General features: G+C 36.6%; 1 protein-coding gene across 1 annotated transcript in view; it reads right to left on the minus strand.

The window, feature by feature from the left end:
* The window catches only part of PRKACB (protein kinase cAMP-activated catalytic subunit beta), a 129,747-nt gene extending 112,772 nt beyond the window's left edge, over positions 1-16,975 (minus strand). The window contains exon 1 of the mRNA XM_032361125.1: positions 16,822-16,975. Coding sequence (XP_032217016.1) covers positions 16,822-16,867 — 46 coding nt within the window. The 5' untranslated portion in view covers positions 16,868-16,975. The remainder of the gene's footprint in view (positions 1-16,821) is intronic.
* Between the last annotated feature and the right edge of the window lie 1,752 nt (positions 16,976-18,727).

Genomic DNA, 18,727 nt, shown 5'->3' on the forward strand with positions numbered 1-18,727 from the left:
CCTCAGCCGCAGCAACATCTTCCTAGGAACATCACCAAAGGCAAGGGAAGCAAGGGCAAAAATGAGCTATTGGGATTTCATCAAGATCAAAAGCTTTTGCACAGCAAAGGAAACAGTTAACAAAATCAAAAGACAACTGACAGAATGGGAGAAGATATTTGCAAACGACATATCAGATAAAGGACTAGTGTCCAAAATCTATAAAGAACTTATCAAACTCAACACCCAAAGAACAAATAATCCCATCAAGAAATGGGCAGAAGACATGAACAGACATTTCTGCAAAGAAGACATCCAGATGGCCAACAGACACATGAAAAAGTGCTCCATATCACTCGGCATCAGGGAAATACAAATCAAAACCACAATGAGATATCACCTCACACCAGTCAGAATGCCTAAAATCAACAGGTCAGGAAATGACAGATGCTGGCGAGGATGCGGAGAAAGGGGAACCCTCCTACACTGTTGGTGGGAATGCAAGCTGGTGCAACCACTCTGGAAAACAGCATGGAGGTTCCTCAAAATGTTGAAAATAGAACTGCCCTATGACCCAGCAATTGCACTACTGGGTATTTACCTTAAAGATACAAACGTAGTGATCCGAAGGGGCACGTGCACCCGAATGTTTATAGCAGCAATGTCCACAATAGCCAAACTATGGAAAGAACCTAGATGTCCATCAACAGATGAATGGATCAAGAAGATGTGGTATATATACACAATGGAATACTATGCAGCCATCAAAAGAAATGAAATCTTGCCATTTGCGACAACATGGATGGAACTAGAGCGTATCATGCTTAGCGAAATAAGTCAAGCAGAGAAAGACAACTATCATATGATCTCCCTGATATGAGGAAGTGGTGATGCAACATGGGGGCTTAAGTGGGTAGGAGAAGAATCAATGAAACAAGATGGGACTGGGAAGGAGACAAACCATAAGTGACTCTTAATCTCACAAAACAAACTGAGGGTTGCTGGGGGGAGGAGGGTTGGGAGAAGGGGGGGGGGTTATGGACATTGGGGATGGTATGTGCTTTGGTGAGTGCTGTGAAGTTGTAAACCTGGCGATTTCCAGACCTGTACCCCTGGGGATAAAAATATATATTTATAAAATATAAAAAATTAAAAAAAAAAAAAAAAGAAAGAAAGAAGACAAAACCTCAGAAAAGAATGAAATGAAATGGAGATAACAAATCTACTAGGAAAGAGTTCAAGTAATGGTCATGAAGATACTCACCAAAGCAAGAAAAAGAAGGTACACAGTGAGAACTTCAACAAAGAGACAGAAAATATAAAAAAGAACCAATTGGAACTGAAGAATAGAACCAAAATGAAAACTACACTAGAGGGAATCAACAGCAGATTAGATGATGCAGATGACCAGATCAGCAATCTGGAATATAGGGCAGTGGAAATCCACCAATCTAAACAAAAATAAGAAAGAAGAATTTTAAAAATAAGGTTAGTTTAAGGAAATTCTGACATAACATCACACACACTAACATTTATTTGCAAGAGCCCCAGGAGGATAAGAGAGAAAGAAACAGAAAACCTACTTGAAAGAAAATTTTCTGAAAACTTCTCTAACCTGGTGAAGGAGATAGACATCCAAATCCAGGAAGCAAAGAGAATTCCAGATAAGATTAACCAAAAGAGATCCACACAAAGACACATAACCAAAGTGTCAATAGTTGAAGAGAGAATTTTAAAAGCAGCAAGAGAAAAACTAATCACATACAACAGAACCCACATAGGGCTATCAGTTGATATTTCAGCTGAAACTTTACAAGCCAGAAGGACTGGCATAATATATTCAAAATGCTGAAAGGAAAAAACTTAAAACAAGATTACTCTACCCAGCAAGATTATAGCTCAGAATTGAAGGAGAAATAGGAGATTCCCAAACAAGCAAAAGATAAATGAGTTCATTAACACCAAAGTGGCCTTACAAGAAATGTTAAAGATCTTCATTAAATGAAAAAGAAAAGGCCATAACTAGAAAGAAGAAAATAATGAAAGAAAAATTCTTGCTAGGGAAGGTAAACATACAGTAAAGGTAGTGGACCAACTGCTTGCATAACCAGTATGAAGATTAAAAGACAAAAGTAGTAAAATCACCTGGAAAAAAACCACAAACACAGGCTAAACAACATGTTACTTAATAACCAGTGGGTACACAAAGAAATCAACGAGAAAATTTTTAAAAATACCTGGAGACAAAGGAAAAAGGAAACATGAAATACAAAATCTATGGGATACAACTAAAGCAGTTCTAAGAGGGAAGTTACAGTGATACAGGCCCACTTTAAGAAACAAGAAAAATTCCAAATAAACCATCCAACCTTACACCTAAAAGAAGTAGATAAAGAAGAACAAACAAAGCTCAAAGTTAATAGAAGGAAAGAAATAATAAAGATCAGAGGGGAAATAAATGAAATAGAGACTAACAAACAACAGAAAAGATCAATGAAACTAATGGCTGGTTCTTTGAAAAGATCAATAAAACTGATAAACCTTTAGCCAGACTCTCAAGAGAAAAAAAGAGGAGCCAAACAAACAAAATCAAAAATGAAAGAGAAGTTACAACTTGTACCACAGACACAAAGGGTCCAAGGAAACAATTATGAATAATTAAATGTCAACAGATGGGACAACCTAGAAGACATGGATAAAGTCCTAGACACATACAATCTTCCAAAACAGAACAAAGAAGAAACAGAAAATCCGAACAGACTGATTAGTAGTTCCGAATTTGTATCAGTAATAAAAAACTCCCAATCAACAAAAGTCCAGGACCAGATGCCTTCACAGGTAAATTCAACCAAACATGTAAAGAAGACTTAATATATATCCTTCTCGAACTACTGCAAAAAACTGAAAGGCCACCACAAAAAAGAAAATTACAGGCCAATATCCCTGATGAACATTGATGTAAAAATCCTCAACAAATATTAAGAAACCAAATTCAACAATACATTAAATGGATCATCACCCTTATCAAGTGGGATTTACCCCAAGGATGCAAGGGATGGTTCAATATCCACAAATCAATCAATATGATAAACTAGAAACAAAGTGAAGGAATAAAACTCATATGATCATCTCAATAGATGCAGAATAGCATTTGATAAAATTCAACATCCATTATGATAAAAACTCAACATAGTGGTTATAGAGAGAACATACCTCAACGAATTAATAAGTATAATGGAATATTATTCAGCCATAAAAAAGAATGAATCTTTTCATTGTGACAACTTGGATGGTCCTGGAAGGTATTATGTTAAGTGAAATAAGTCAGATAAAAACAAATACCCTATGATTTTACTTATATGTGAAAAATAAAAAATAAAATAAATTAACAACAAAATAAAAAAGTCCCAAACAGAAATAGACTCATAGATAAAAATAATCTGTGGCTGCCAGAGGGAAAGTGAGTGTTGGGATGGACAAATGGCGGAAGGAGATTAAAAGGTATAAACTTCCAGTTTTAAAATAAATAAGACAAAGGATACAATGTATAGAAGAAAGAATTTACCTAATAATCTGCAACAATGTATATTGTATGATGATACATAGTAGCTAGATTTATCGTGGTGATCATTTTGTAATACGCATAAATATCGAATCATTATGTTGTATACCTGAAACTAATATATTGTAAGTCAACTACACTTTGATAATAATAATAAAATATTATACGTTTCTTATTATCAAATTATAATCAACTTCAATAGACAAAAGCTGCATTCATGTTTCTTTCTGAGACAGCTTCTCTACCTTGTGCCTCACTTTAGGCTGCTATAAGACAATGAATGTCCTTATTTCAATAAATCCCATAAGACACACATTTAAGATAAACCTTTTAGTCAGGTTAAAGGTATATGAGGCATCATCTTAAATCTCTATGTCTTAATAAAGGAGCTTATAGCATTTTAAATTTTATCAAAAGAGGATAAAAAAAGATCAAGATATAAATAAGAATTACCAAAACAATAACAGCAACAATAAAAATAACTGTATGCATCTCTCTGAAACCTCATTCTTGTACCTCAAAATCTACAGAGAATTATCTTTTATTAAGTAATAATTATCTTGTAGGCCAATTTATATTTATTTATATATGTATTTATATTTATTAATATATGTATATATGTATTTATAGAGATTTATTTCCTGTTAGAATTTGATGCTAAATTCTTATTAGGATATTTGTGAATTTGGGGAAGAGATTCTAACTATATGACTCTTTTGCCATGTAAAAAGTGCTAATTTTATGCTCAAAAAGGTAACTAGCTTTAGCATAGGTTTTCTGGTTCAATCATTGCTCTACCTTTTATTTTGAGGCTCTTGTTCATTTTTAAAATTTTGTTTTAAAGGTAGTATGTTTTATGTAGATGTCTTCAATGGCAAAACACCTGAAATCCTTTTGGTGTGATAATGGGGTGGGGTAGACTTGAAGAGGTGGCAGGAGTAATCAATAAATACATGGAAGATAGAAAAGAAAACAGAAGTTTCATTCCTAGCTTAAAAAAATGAAAGCAGGGACGCTTGGGTGGCTCAGTTGGTTAAGCAGCTGCCTTTGGCTCAGGTCATGATCCCAGCGTCCTGGGATCAAGTCCCGCATCAGGCTCCTTGCTCCGCAGGGAGCCTGCTTTTCCCACTGCCTCTGCCTGCCACTCTGTCTGCCTGTGCTTGCTCGCTCTCTCTCGCTCTCTCTCTCTGACAAATAAATAAATAAAATTAAAAAAAAAAAAGCAGCTGACCACCCCAAACCCACCCCAGGGTTTAAAAAAAAAAAAAAAAAAGCCAGTGATGATCACTTTTGGGTCAACTTGCCTAGGGTACAGTGTCTAAATAATTATCCAGTCAAACACTAATCTAGGTGTTGCTATAGAGGCATTTATTAGATGTGATTAAAGCCTATAATCAGTTTACTTTAAGTAAAAAGATTATCCTAGATCATCTGGGTCCGATTCAATCAGCTGAAAAGTCTTTATAGCAGAACTAAAGCTTCCCTGAAGAAATTCAGCCTGTGGACTGCAGCTTCAGCCCAGCCAAGAATTCCAGCTTGCCCTTCCTAAATGCCTATGAATTTTAGACTTGCCCTTTGGACTTGCCTAGACAGATCCCACCATAAGTTAAGTCAATTGCTTGCAATGTATCTCTTAATACATATCCCACTGATTCTGTTTCTCAGGTGTATCCCTGACTGATATGTAAGACTCCTGTCTTACAGAGTAATGAGTTTTCTGTCACTAGAAAGATGATTACAATCTGTGAATGAAGAAAAAAACTATAAATTTTTAGAGAAGTGGCCAATATAGTGTGGTGGTTAGGAACAGACTCTAGAGTTAGATTTCCTGGGTTCAAATTCTAGTTTCACTGCTTACTAACAATAACTTTGGACAAGTTACCTAACCTTTCTGGGCCTAAATTTCCTCTTATATAAAATAAGAGCAATCATTGTTCCTTACTCAAAAGGTTGTGAAGATTAAATGAGTTATTATACATGCAGTGCTATCAGTGTCTGGCAGTAGGAAAAATTAAGTAATTTCTAAAAAGGTGATATGTAGATAGAGCTTTGAGAGGCCCTTAGATTCTAGGACAGTTTCAAATGCACAATTTTTAAAAGAAAACATCATCATCATGTTAGAGGAGCAGTGTAAAACAGTGCTTATAAGGGCCTTGAATTAGACCATGTAAGTCTGTGTCACCCTCAGCTCTGCCATTTAACTAGCTGTGTGTTTAACTTCTATAACCTTGGTTTCTTACTAGAAAAAAAGAGAATAATAGTATCTACCACACAGGGTTATGAGAAATAAATGACTTAAGCTGCTTCATGTCATTTTTAAAGTTTTGATAGATAACTCTAAAATTTCCCTCTGAATTTTTATCTTTTTATTCTTGATGATCTTGAAATTATGAATATACTTATATTTAATTGTTAATTATAATTGTTAATATAATAGCTAATAAGTCAACTACTTGTAACCTAATATAACAGTACTCTACTAAATTAATTTGCAGTTTCTAACTGTTCACTGACCAGTAATTCAGACAACTTGTTGAAAAAGGTGCCCAATCTATAGACAGTTCAGGATTTCTCTCAAAAACTATAGCTACCATTTATGACCATCTTCCTGATCCCAGGAGAACCACAGAATATATGATTTCTAAACCTCACAAATTAGCACTATGTCCATTTTGCATATTAGGAAAGATTTTGAAAGTAACTGTGTGAGCTGAAGTAAGTATTCTATAACATCTATTATTGTTTCTTTGAGAACACTTCTACTACTTTATGGATTTCAGTATGATACAGACACCAGGTTAATAATGTTAAATGTCCAAATAAGTAATTTCTAAACACCAAAGTAGTTAGCTTCTAAATTCTCATAGGATATTCAGTTGATTTATTTAAAAGTGAGGGGAAGGCGTGTAACTCAATTCCTTTCTCAATTAGAAGAATTTATATTTGCAGTTAATAAAAGCTCTATCTTCACAGAGAATAAAAATATGTTCCCATTTAACTATGAGAGTATGAATATTTTTAAACCAAGAAGAGATACAAATTTAAACTGAAGTATATGTATACAGAATATATAAACCAACATGATACTACTTTGTTTTGGTTATACACCATAAATTGAAAATTCATACCATTAAAATACATTTAATATTTTTTACCCAGAAATTTTAATGCTACAATAAAATTGGGCTACTTATAGTTCATTTAATATATATGTTAGTGGAATGTGTACATACTCCAACTTTTTATTTAATATCTCTATTTAGATATGTACTTAATATGTACATTCCCACTCTATAATACCTTAGATACTTAAGTCAAAGATTATACCCTAGATTCATTTCATTCTATCCTCTTTCTGACAACCATCTACCTATTTAGCTCTCTCCCTTTAAGATCTAATTTCAACAATCCTCAGACCTTAACAAGACTCTAGTCCTTTTCAGTATACTTCATACTTTAACATTTTTTCCTCCTTAAAAAGTGTAAATTGCAAGCCTAAGCATTATAATCACCTCTCTCCATAAATAGACTTCCAGCCCACTCTCATTTTAACATTTTTTTATGTTTTTATGTTGTTACATACTTAAGTGCTTATAAGGCAGACTGCAACTTTCAAACAAGTTGTATTTTAAAAGTTGAACTGTGTTAAATACAAGTTATGTTCTCTGCACGATGACTGTAAATATCTATACTATACAAAGAGAAAACAAATACTGACCAATGACTAAAGGACTGAATGAATGACAAATAAATGACTATTCTGTCTTTGTCATTCTACCATGAACTATGGCTTATTTAGTAACTTTAAGATTATAGCCTAGGGACGCCTGGGTGGCTCAGTTGGTTAAGCAGCTGCCTTCGGCTCAGGTCATGATCCCAGCGTCCTGGGATCGAGTCCCACATCGGGCTCTTTGCTCGGCAGGGAGCCTGCTTCTCCCTCTGACTCTGCCTGCCACTCTGTCTGCCTGTGCTTGCTCTCCCTCTCTCTCTCTCTGTCAAATAAATAAATAAAATCTTAAAAAAAAAAAAAGAATGAAATTAAAAAAAAAAAAAAAAAAGATTATAGCCTAAAGAGGAATTCATATTTTTCCCCAGTTTAACCTTTCATGGCTGCTAGGAAGCTTCTCCTTGGATTAGAGGGGCTAAATTATCAACAGAACTAGCTCCTACAAAAGAAGCTAAGTAATACCTGTACAAACATGTTCTCTTAAGTTTGTGGCTCACCGACAATGGTGTGCTGATACTACATGTCATCTACTTAAGAATAAGTAATATAGAAACTGAATACTCATTTTATTAAGTAGGACTCTAAAGTGAGATCTCAAGACAGTATCTTTTTTTTAAAAAGATTTTATTTATTTATTTGACAGAGATCACAAGTAGGCAGAGAGGCACGCAGAGAGAGAGAGGGCAAAGCAGGCTCCCTGCTGAGCAGAGACCTTGGGATCATGACCTGAGCCAAAGGCAGAGGCTTTAACCCACTGAGCCTTCCACGCGCCCAAGATAGTATCTTTAATTTTTTGAGGACAAAGTCCAAATGGAGCATACAGATTTGCTAAGGACTTAAGGTTTAGGTTCAATAGTTATTTTACAAGAAAACAAAAATTTCAAAAGCCACTGAACAGTTAATGTTATATGAAAAGTAGGCAGCAGGGAATACAACCTTAAATCATGGCCATAAAACCTGGGACTTTTTACCCTGTAAATAGCAAGTCAGATAAGATACAGCATCTACACTGGATTTTCTAAGGCAGCTTTAATGTCAAATGTACTAGTGTATCATTCTTCATTGTGGATTGTCAATTAGTGCATTTCTCTCTTTTTTAAGAGTCCCAGATTTGATTAAGAAAATCATCCACATAGATTCAGAACATTACTGAGTCTAATTTACATGACAACCAAAAAGTTAAAAGCCAAATTATTACTATGGGAAACATCCTATACTATGCTTCCCACCAATGTCTCATAATTATGCTTTTACTTATTTAAATCTTCCAAACGACTATGAGCTACATAAAGGCAACTCTTTATCTCCCATCCTCAAAGAATTTTTTAAAATTAAATAACTGGATGAATTATAAGATTAAAGTAAAAATTTAAGCTATACCTCCGTATCGTTTAAGCAATTCAAGCTATACCTTCATATCAGGGGAAACAATTTATTATCTGCATTACAGTAATAAAACCTCAATAGTAAGAAAAAGGTGACTTTTTCAGAAGTTGGTAAGAAACTGAGAGGGTTATTAGACCTATAAAAAGAGTAAAAAGGCATTAAAATTTTCTAGCAATTCTTAAGTTGCTAAGAATACTAGCTGAATTTACGAGCACAGATCTTTTTACCTTTAAACATAAATGATTAAAAAGTAGTTAAATATATTTATTCTCTAAGCCTAGTTTATCAAGGTTTTGTTGTATTTTGTTTGCTCTACAACTAGCTTTTATAAGTTTTGAGGAAAATCCCATGAGTCCTAGTATTTCAAATTTAGGTGAACAATCACAGATTTTCTGTCAATGCTACTTGATTTATACATTTCAGTCATGTATCCATAACCGTTGTAGTTTGAAAAGTTCTGTTCTGGTTTTTGTTTTTTTTTTTTTAGTTTACTCTCATACACTGGACCTTCCATTCTCTTCTATTAGCTGCCTCTCTGATCTTAACTTTCCCCGGTTCTGCTACATCCAAAAAATCACAACTGGAGCTCTTGGGTGGCTTATTTGGCTAAGTGTCTGACTTCAGGTCATGATCTCGGGGTCCTGCAACTGAGCCCTGAGTTGGGCTCTGTGCTCAGCGGGGAGTCTGCTTCTCCCTCTCTGTCTGCTCCTTCCCTCTCCTTTCTCTCTCCCCCAAATTAATAAATAAAATTTTTGAAGAAATTTTAAAAATCATAAAAAAATTCAACTACACATCATATGTTAAGGGTTTTTACATTAATAGTAGGATGCTGTATGTTTTATTTCCAATACATTCCTCTGATCACCAACATTTAAATGATCCCTTTACCTGTAACAGAACATGAGAATATCTTCAAAGACTAATACGGTGATTCATAAATTTGCTTCCTAGGTCAAAATTCAGAGGTTACTATCCTGTAAGTACAGGTAAAAAACAAAAACAAAAACAAAAACAAAACAAAAACTCTCCCTAAAGACAATACCTTATATGTGCTCACACTGGGGCTAATTTGCCACTTCTCTAGTCACATAATTTTATGAAAACCTTCTATAATTTTTCCCCAAGACTTGGTACTTTTTAAATATACATTCTTTCTCTTAATAAATACATTGGAATCATTGGATTATAAAACTGGAAAAGACCACAGCCTCATTATCAAAACCACCCTTCTCAAATTTACACTATAGCTTGGAGACATTAAAACAAACACTTATTCAAGGTGAAGTAATAGAAAGTACTAGGAAACAGAATCTAGATTTTTTCGGGGCACCTGGGTGGCTCAGTGGGTTAAGCCGCTGCCTTCGGCTCAGGTCATGATCTCAGGGTCCTGGGATCGAGTTCCGCATCGGGCTCTCTGCTCAGCAGGGAGCCTGCTTCCCTCTCTCTGCCTGCCTCTCTGTCTACTGTGATCTCTCTCTCTCAAATAAATAAATAAAATCTTTTAAAAAAAAGAATCTAGATTTTTTCTTATTCTAAGTTCAAGTTCTTATTATTAAATTATATCCCAACTTTTTAGTATCTACTTGAAAGCACTCTAGGGGGAGAAAACTAATATTTACTTAGTAAAATATATTGGTTCTGTATTTTACATTTTCTTTCTACTATTACACATGGCTCTACAAAACTCAATAGCTTACAGGATGCATACTTTAATTATGAAAGCAATATTTTATCTGATTTTAAATTACTGTGTTCTGCAAAAGTTGCATCATTTTCGTCAGTGCCTTAGCTTTGACTCTTTTCAAAATAAAAAAGCTAAGCTTTTAGTAGCCATAGGAATTGTGTCAGATGTTGCAGTTCTATAGTTTCTAAACAGCTGGCATTAAAAAAGGGAGCAAAATGAGGATGTTATGTGGAACAGATCCTGACCATCCAAGGTCATTTTCCCCCCATGGCTGGGAGAATCAAAGACAACAGACATACAAAACAACCAATCAGATACCATTTTTCTCAGAAATGCCACAGCCATCCTGAATTCCATATGCTCCCCAATTCTGCTCCTCAACTTGTTTTTATTTCCTGACTCCACTACTGGCATCATAACCCATCCACTAAGGCACAATAATTTGGGTGTTATTCCCAAATCCTCTTTTTCCTCATTCTCCAAGTATAGTTTGCTCATTTTCATTTTCCAAAGGTATGGAATTTTATATTTTTTCCTGCATACCTATCTCTACCACCTTGATTCAGACCCTCTAATTCCCTTACTTGCATGAGAGTCTTTTTACTGATCATCCTACCTCTACTCCACTTGTTCCACAGTGACTCATCTTCACAGTACCACCAAAGTGAGCTCTCTAAAACCCATATTTGATCATGTCTCTCCCTTATTACAAAGCCTATAATAGCTCCCGAATATCTATGGGTTAAAATTCAAAACCTTTCCATTACATGGCCTCTATCCATTTCTTCAGTCTTATCTTTCATATTATAATTTCCCTTCTTCCCTACCACTAGTTCCACCCTTCAAGTTAGTCATAATAGACAACTTACTTTTCTTTTCCTGTATATTCTTTTGTTTCACTCCTCTGCATTTTTGTTCACTGTGTTCCTTCTACTCAGAAGACACTTCCCCCTGTAATCCCACTGTTGAACATTTACCATTTTCAATACTCAACTCAGAGCTCACCTCCTCTCTGAAGTCCTTTTTGAATCTCATCTTCTCCATGCCAATGGAAATGACCATACTTTCTACAGTTTCCTCACTGAGCTTTTATGAAAGCATCTGTAACAGTTTTTCTCCCCCATTAATTTGTTGACAAGTATGTCTCCCCTTTCTGGAATGCAGGCACTCTGAAGCAGGTACTGTGTCATACTCAATCTTTACTCTCATAGATTTGCATAAAGTCCATCACATATTAGGAACTCCAGTATGTGGAAGGAATGAATGAGCCAACAAAGAAAATAACCATATAGGATCCTCCTGAAGGAATATTTTTAAATTAAAAAACTCAAAATAATTTGGTACTGACCATAAATTCCATTTTCTATTTAACATACTTTGTTCATTAAAAACTTAAGATTTATTCCCCTGAAAAAATCTGGGCACATATGTATAGTAACATTAATATTACCTAGATATACAGACAATTTTGCAGATTATACTAATTGTTTAATTTTATTAATTTAATGGAATATCAAAATGATTTATGGTCAACTCCTAACTATCTGAAGGATTTTAATAACTATCCTGGCTTACCTAGGACCTTTTCATGTGCTGCTTCTGCCACTAACCTATGGCTTACTTTGTCTTTATCCTGCTGCCGGCAATGAAAAGCAACAATTTGTCTATATCCTAAGTGAAGGACACTGAATAGGAGAATGGAAAACATGGTTCCTGAACCATGAAATGATTTTATGCATTAGATGATCTGCACAAAATGAATTACAAGATCACATAACTGGATGAGATAATACGTATTTATTATTTCAATAGTGTTGCTGTTCATTATGACCTTTTTTCTTTTTCAAAAATTTTTAACAAAAAAATGTTTTTAACTCAAAAACTATTCCTAAGTACTTCTGCCAATTTAATAAATTGGAATAAATATCTGATAATTAAAAGCTTTAAAGACATGAGTAAGATATGAGATCACTAAATTTTTCCTAATCAACATTTAAATCTATAAAAACTTTCAATAAAAATATTCTCACTGACAGTCAATATTAAAAACTAAAAATAATAATAATAATTCTAGTAGAATCCAATAGAGAAATTAACTTTGTAGTTAACTTTACAGATTATACACTAATTACTATAGTAAACTCATCACTAAATTTATAGAGGCTTATTCAGAGGAAATGCTTTAGAAATAAGTTAATTCCTAGTATGAGAAAAGATAAATCCAGCATTCTGTTGATCGACACATACTGGTGAGGATCCAAATTACCAAGATGATTAAAAGATGGGGTGGCATCTTTATTACATATAAAGACAGCTATGTTCTAAACCTGTGCTGTCTAATATACCAAACATTAGTAGCCACATTTAAATTAAAAATTCAGTTTCTCAACTGCCCTGGTCATATTTCAACTGCTCAATAGCCACATATACCTAGTGCCTACTACATTAAACAATACAGAAACATTGCCACCACACAGAAAGTCTGCCTGGATAGTACTACTCTAAACCATAATGCAGATATCTAAGTACTTTTTAAAATGGCAATACAGATTTAAATAGGAATGTTTTGATTGGCTATTTATCAGGAAGGGAAAGTATACATTTACAAATGAGAAAAATAATTAAACACAAATACAAACAGCAATGAAGGGTGTAAGTATATAAATTAATTTACATGGCTTAATTTGAAATTACCATATCAAGTCTGAAAAGATTTTCAAGACAGTTTAATCCTTCATCCTCATTTTACAGGTGAGGAAATAGAATCTGGAGAACAGTACAAGAAAAAATAACTCTCATTTAAGATATTTAATATATATAAATGAAGTCACTATTAAAAACAACCAAAATTTTTATAATGGATAATAAACTGAAACAAAGTGAAGTCTAAGCTATTCTGTGTGTCTCAGAATCAGTTTTCCCATTAGATATACATATGCTGTTGGCACAGGGGTTAGGATTTCGGGTCCAGGGTTAAGCTGCCTAGGTTCAGATGTTTCTCCTTGACTTCTTAGCTGTATGAATTTAGGCAAGACATTTAGGCTCTCTGAGTCTCCATTTCCTGATTTATAAAATAGAAAAATAATTAAACTACTTCATAGGTTTGGCAAGATTAAGTGAAATCATGTATGCAAAGTGCACAGAGAACCTGGTTCACAGTAAGCCCTCCAAAAATGCAAGTTGTTATGAAACTTGCATTTGGTTGAACCTAGACTACTGGCGACTTTCTTTGATTAATTTCTATTCACCCTCAAGCTCTTAAGACAGAGAGATACTTTGGAAAACATTGAAAGATCATTATGCAAACACTAGGTTACATTGTTGTTCTACCACTTACAGTCATAGGAGAACCAGCTTCCAAATCTCTACCAGCACTTTACTCATTGGCTTCAACACCTTTGCCATGCAAGTGTAATACGAAGCCCCACAAGCAACCTAATGGGTCTAATTTTTTTTTTTAATGAAATAAATCACAAAAGACCTTCCCATGTTAAAATGGTGGCATCTGTTTTTTATATTGGTGACTGTGGGTAAAGAAGTGGGAGACTGGATAAGTAAAACAATTTTGAATGACCAGAGTTTATAACTTCTCCGAGAATCATATACTCATATATTTAAAATTTATGCTTCTGTATATTAGTGAAAGTTGAAGTAACTACACTTAAACCCATATTTTTGAGAGTAAGTTTTTTATAAATACACAACAGTTGGTATGTAATGGTAAGAAATGTTCTTTCAGTAAGTTTTAAGATATATCAATACAATTTCCTAGTTCACTATGGTAGAAAAATACCCAACTTAATGTGATCTCCAAAAAGTATAGAGATGAGAATGGCATCTCCAAGTCCTACCCTGGAAAATGTTTTATTCTAAGAGTAGAGAGATTGAATAGATTACAACAGAGGCACCAAATGGTCAAAGTTTCATTCTTCTGGAATATGTTTATAACGAAGCTCCAGAGTCACCTATATCAGGCATGGTCCAAACCAAACCTCAAATCTTAGTCAACCTTATACATTTTAATCATCATTTCAAATCAAACATTTCCCTACTTGTAGTTTTCAGAGTTCTAACTTCACTTTCCATAATATCAGCACTTACCATATTTTGCTCTTCAGATAACTTTTATGAATACATTTTTTCACTTATACTAGGTAGTAGATTTCTTGAACTTTTACTTAGTCTCCACATGAAACTAATACACTTTACAGACATTTTGAAAATATGGGTATTAATTGATTATTTCATGAGGCAGAATGGATTCAGATTCTAGTGATACTCTGGTATCACTAGTAATCTGATCTTAACTTCAGCTTCTTCAAAGGTCAAACTCTTTGGCTTTAGAATCATTTATCACTATTTATAATCATTAAATGGAATGATTATACAGGCTGATTTCTAAGATTACTTATATTTCCAGAAGTTTATGTTGTTATGTATCAACTGAAGTTTAAATAACTACATTCAAATTTTCAAAGGCATTTATTTTCAAGAATAATTTTTTTAAAGAAATACGCAGAACAATTAGGTTTGCAATGGTAAAAGCTGCCCTTTCATTAAGTTTTAAGAGATATCAATAAACTTTATTGACTATAGAACAGCAACAACACACACATGATAACATTGCTCCAGATGAAATTACAGAGTGATCAACACATGGCATTTCTAATAACTGTCCCTATGAGATATCACTCGCTATTTTCTTTTATTACTTCACAACATTCATTTAAACTACCATACTGATCTTCAGTTTCCATAAATAAACTTACATAAAAAGCTGGTTAACATACTTACTAAATAGGCTGTCACTAATAGTTGGAGCTCAGGAAAGATTTTATTCATAGGAATAATTTAAATATATTTAGATAAACATTTAAAGTCTCCATCCTGTTTTCTGTAAATATTCCAAGATTATCCAATAGTTCTGAGCTTCAAATCAGTACTGTCTTGGGGAGAATAAGTTTGGTAACTTAATAATGTAAATATATAGATCAGAGAAGAGTCTACTATCATTATTAAAAATGGAAACACTGTACATGTCAGTACTTGCCAATGAAAATCACTGATATGATTCAATTACCAAGCACACTCCTTTGCAACACAATTAGCACGTTTTTATCTTTAAAAAGAAAAATAACTTACCAGACACAAATAATTCTTTACATCTTCCACATTCCTATTCTTTCTGTATAGTTACTACATTTGTGCAGTTAAAAAAGAAAAGATAACAAAGTTCTACCTCTACATGGGCTTTTTAAAATTTCCCTATCACATACTAAAGTATGGTCACTGATAATCTATCTGTATGACATTACAACAAACTTTTCTGGAGCTCCTGAAAACTAACACCAAAACCTCACTGGTGAAATATAAACATATAATCTGATCTCATTATTCACATTAAACAAAATGAATGACTAAATCTTTCTGAATTGATTCTGCTTTGTTGTTAAAAAAAAAAAAAGCTAATTCCTTCATGCTAAATTACAAAATTAACCTAAAACACGTTACAAACATAGAAACATTAAAAGATACTAATTATACAAACTGGAATAAATCACTGGCATTCCCTCAAGTGCTAAAATGTCATTCAGTCCTGGTGACATAACAAGTACCATTTGTTGTCTTATCATTTTGAATTATAAAATCAGAGATGAACCTGACAAAGGCACATTAATTATTTTTTCACAACCATCCTGACTGATTGAACTATACAGAAATTCAACTTGCATGATTTTTTACTATCTGGTGTAAAGTACAGGGTGCCTGCACTTTTCAGCGTCAGAAGAAATTCATCTTATTGTGGAAGCACTTCATCTCCCAGAGACCTTTAAGTTTTACAGACACTCTAGGAGATTCCTGAAATGTTTCAAGCAAAGGCAAACCTGCCTTGGTTTTTTTCATGGATAAAGTTGCAGTTTAGTTGTTACATCTTCCATTCCTAAGAGATGTAAGATCTCAAAACCACTGTTGCTTATTCAGAATTAACCTTACCTGCAGAGAGCCAGACTAGCAGCCCCTTACCTAAGCTGTGATTAGGTTGGGCAGAACCCAAGTGATGGAGGGAAAAGAGCCAACTCTGCCCACAGCACTACCTGTGGCTCCCAAAGAGATGGTCTAGGGTAGGGGAAGCGAGGATTGCAGTGGTACAAGGGACTTCTTTATCCGGACCATATTTGGGGAATTGTTCTAGCGAGTGCGTCCCCTCGCTCTAAAGAGAAAGGGAATCTCGGGGAACACTGTTCTCCCTCGATCTCTCCATCCGGTCCCACGCGCTCGGCCCTCACGCCGGAGGCGGGGCGGGGGGTGGGGGGAGGCTGTGGAGGAGGAAGGCAGCTGGTCCCTAGGGCCCCCACGAGCAGTTCCCGGCGGCCGCTGCGAGGCCTGGACCATGCCCGCGGCCTCGGGGCTCCGACCCGGACGCGCGGTCGATGCCCCGCGCCCGCCCTCCCGTACGGTACCCAGACCCGGCCCTTGACTCACCGCTCTCCACCTCGCTGCCTTTCTTGGCGGTCGCCGCGTTCCCCATGACTGGGGCGATGGAAAGAAGGGGTCAGGGAGGGGAAAGGGGGCCGGGGCCGTCCCCGCCACTCCACCGGCTGAAGCAAGTCCCGCTTCTGCACGGGTCGAAGCGATGAGTGCTGCCGGCGCTGGCGCCCCGAGAGCGGGCGGGAAGACTGGGCCGGTTCGGAGGGCAGGGCTTCAACCAACTCCTCAGCCCGGGAGGCAGCAGCTGGAGCACCCGCGGCGGCGGCGGCGGCGGGGGCAGACACTCCCCTTTCCCCCGCCCCGCCCCCCTGGTTCGCCGCCCCCCTCCCCCCCGCCCGGGCCGGGTTCTTTCTCCGCGGGCGGGCGCGCGCCGGAAGTGACGTATGGTCCGGACGAGGGCGACGGGGTGAGGGGCCCTGATCGGGGGCGGCTGAGTGGGGTGGCTCTGACTGGCACCTCGGCGGCCGGCTGAACTGGCGTGTTCTCGCCCGGCATTGAGCTCGGGTGTTCATCCCTGAGATGGGGGCGGTGGCGTGAGAACCGTTAGCTTCGAGGAACCTGTCGTCTCTCAGCTTGGAGTCCCCCATGTCCTGGAGCGGGGCCGCGGGAAGCCGTGTGGGCGCGCTCGGTGGCTTTCTTTGTGCGCCGTATCCCGGCGGCTCCTCATTCAAAGTTGCCTTCTCCCGACAGGCCGGGGAGAACCGCACGTACGTGCAGAAGATCGTATGCGAGGGCGAGGGGAGCCGCGTCGTTCCTGCTTGTGGCCGGGGCAGACTGGTCAGCACGTGCCACGGCAACAGCCTCGTCCCTAATCGCGACTGTGGCTGGGAGCCTCAAGATGCAGGTGTCCGCCGAGCCCGTGAGCACGTTGTCTTCCGGGTTCTCGGGCATCCGTCGCCGGCCCTTGCATGTTTCCAGTGCGGGTTTCATTCGCCGCGCTTTTGTGGGGTCACTCAAGGTTTTATCAGACCTCCCAGGCGGAGATAAGGAAAACTTGACTGCTGCACAATGTCTGTTGAGGCGAGGCTTTGTGTTTAGCACCTTTCTGTGTAGATGTGAAATGCATTCCCAATTGATAATTGCTTTTTATCGATATACATAGAGCACTTACTCATATACTTAGAGCACTTGAATTTTCAAGTACCTTTATTTGTCGGGTGATTTATGTGGCAGTGTAGTAGTTTCCTTTTGCATGTTCCTTTGAACTCTGTTCTGTGAGCGTTTGTTCCAAACCTAGTGCGGGAAGTCTGTTAACTTCCCGAGGGCGAGACCACGTAAACCTGTTTTGCGTCCCCAAGGCACCAGATGCACAGGGTTTAATGGACACCTGCTGACTTGAAAGTAAGCTGAGGATATTTTTCAGAATTTTTTTTAAAAAATGTTTTCCATTACTGACAAAAACCCAGTGCTAATTGAAGAAATTCCTCCGTAAACTCTATATCTTATGATCAATTCTGTTAAATTAACTGAGCAAATATTTGTATTATATACACTGTATTCCAAGTACTGTATAAATATTAACAAATTGTTCCTCAAAATTCTGTGAGATAATGTAGCTTTACTATCGTTATTTAATGTGCAAACTGAGGGACAGAGAAGTTAAGCAATTGACTCTAGGTTACACAGCTATCATCTGGTGGAAGCAGGATTTAAACCTAGGTGGCTGCACTCCAAAGTCCATCCTTTTCTCTGTAATGTTGGTCAGAAACCCGCGGATGTTGTGGTAAATTGCTTTCTCATTTGAAATCCATTGATTTGAGATAGAAGAGATTAAAAGTTTACTTTTGGGGGAATTTCAGTATACTGTAGTTCCCCCTTATCCAGTTTTGCTCTCCACAGTTTCTGTTCTCCACCGTCAGGAAACAGGTCATTCTCCTTCTGACCTGTCAGGAGGTCAGTG

The sequence above is a fragment of the Mustela erminea genome, chromosome 10 (assembly GCF_009829155.1).
Source record: "Mustela erminea isolate mMusErm1 chromosome 10, mMusErm1.Pri, whole genome shotgun sequence".
NCBI lineage: Eukaryota > Metazoa > Chordata > Mammalia > Carnivora > Mustelidae > Mustela > Mustela erminea.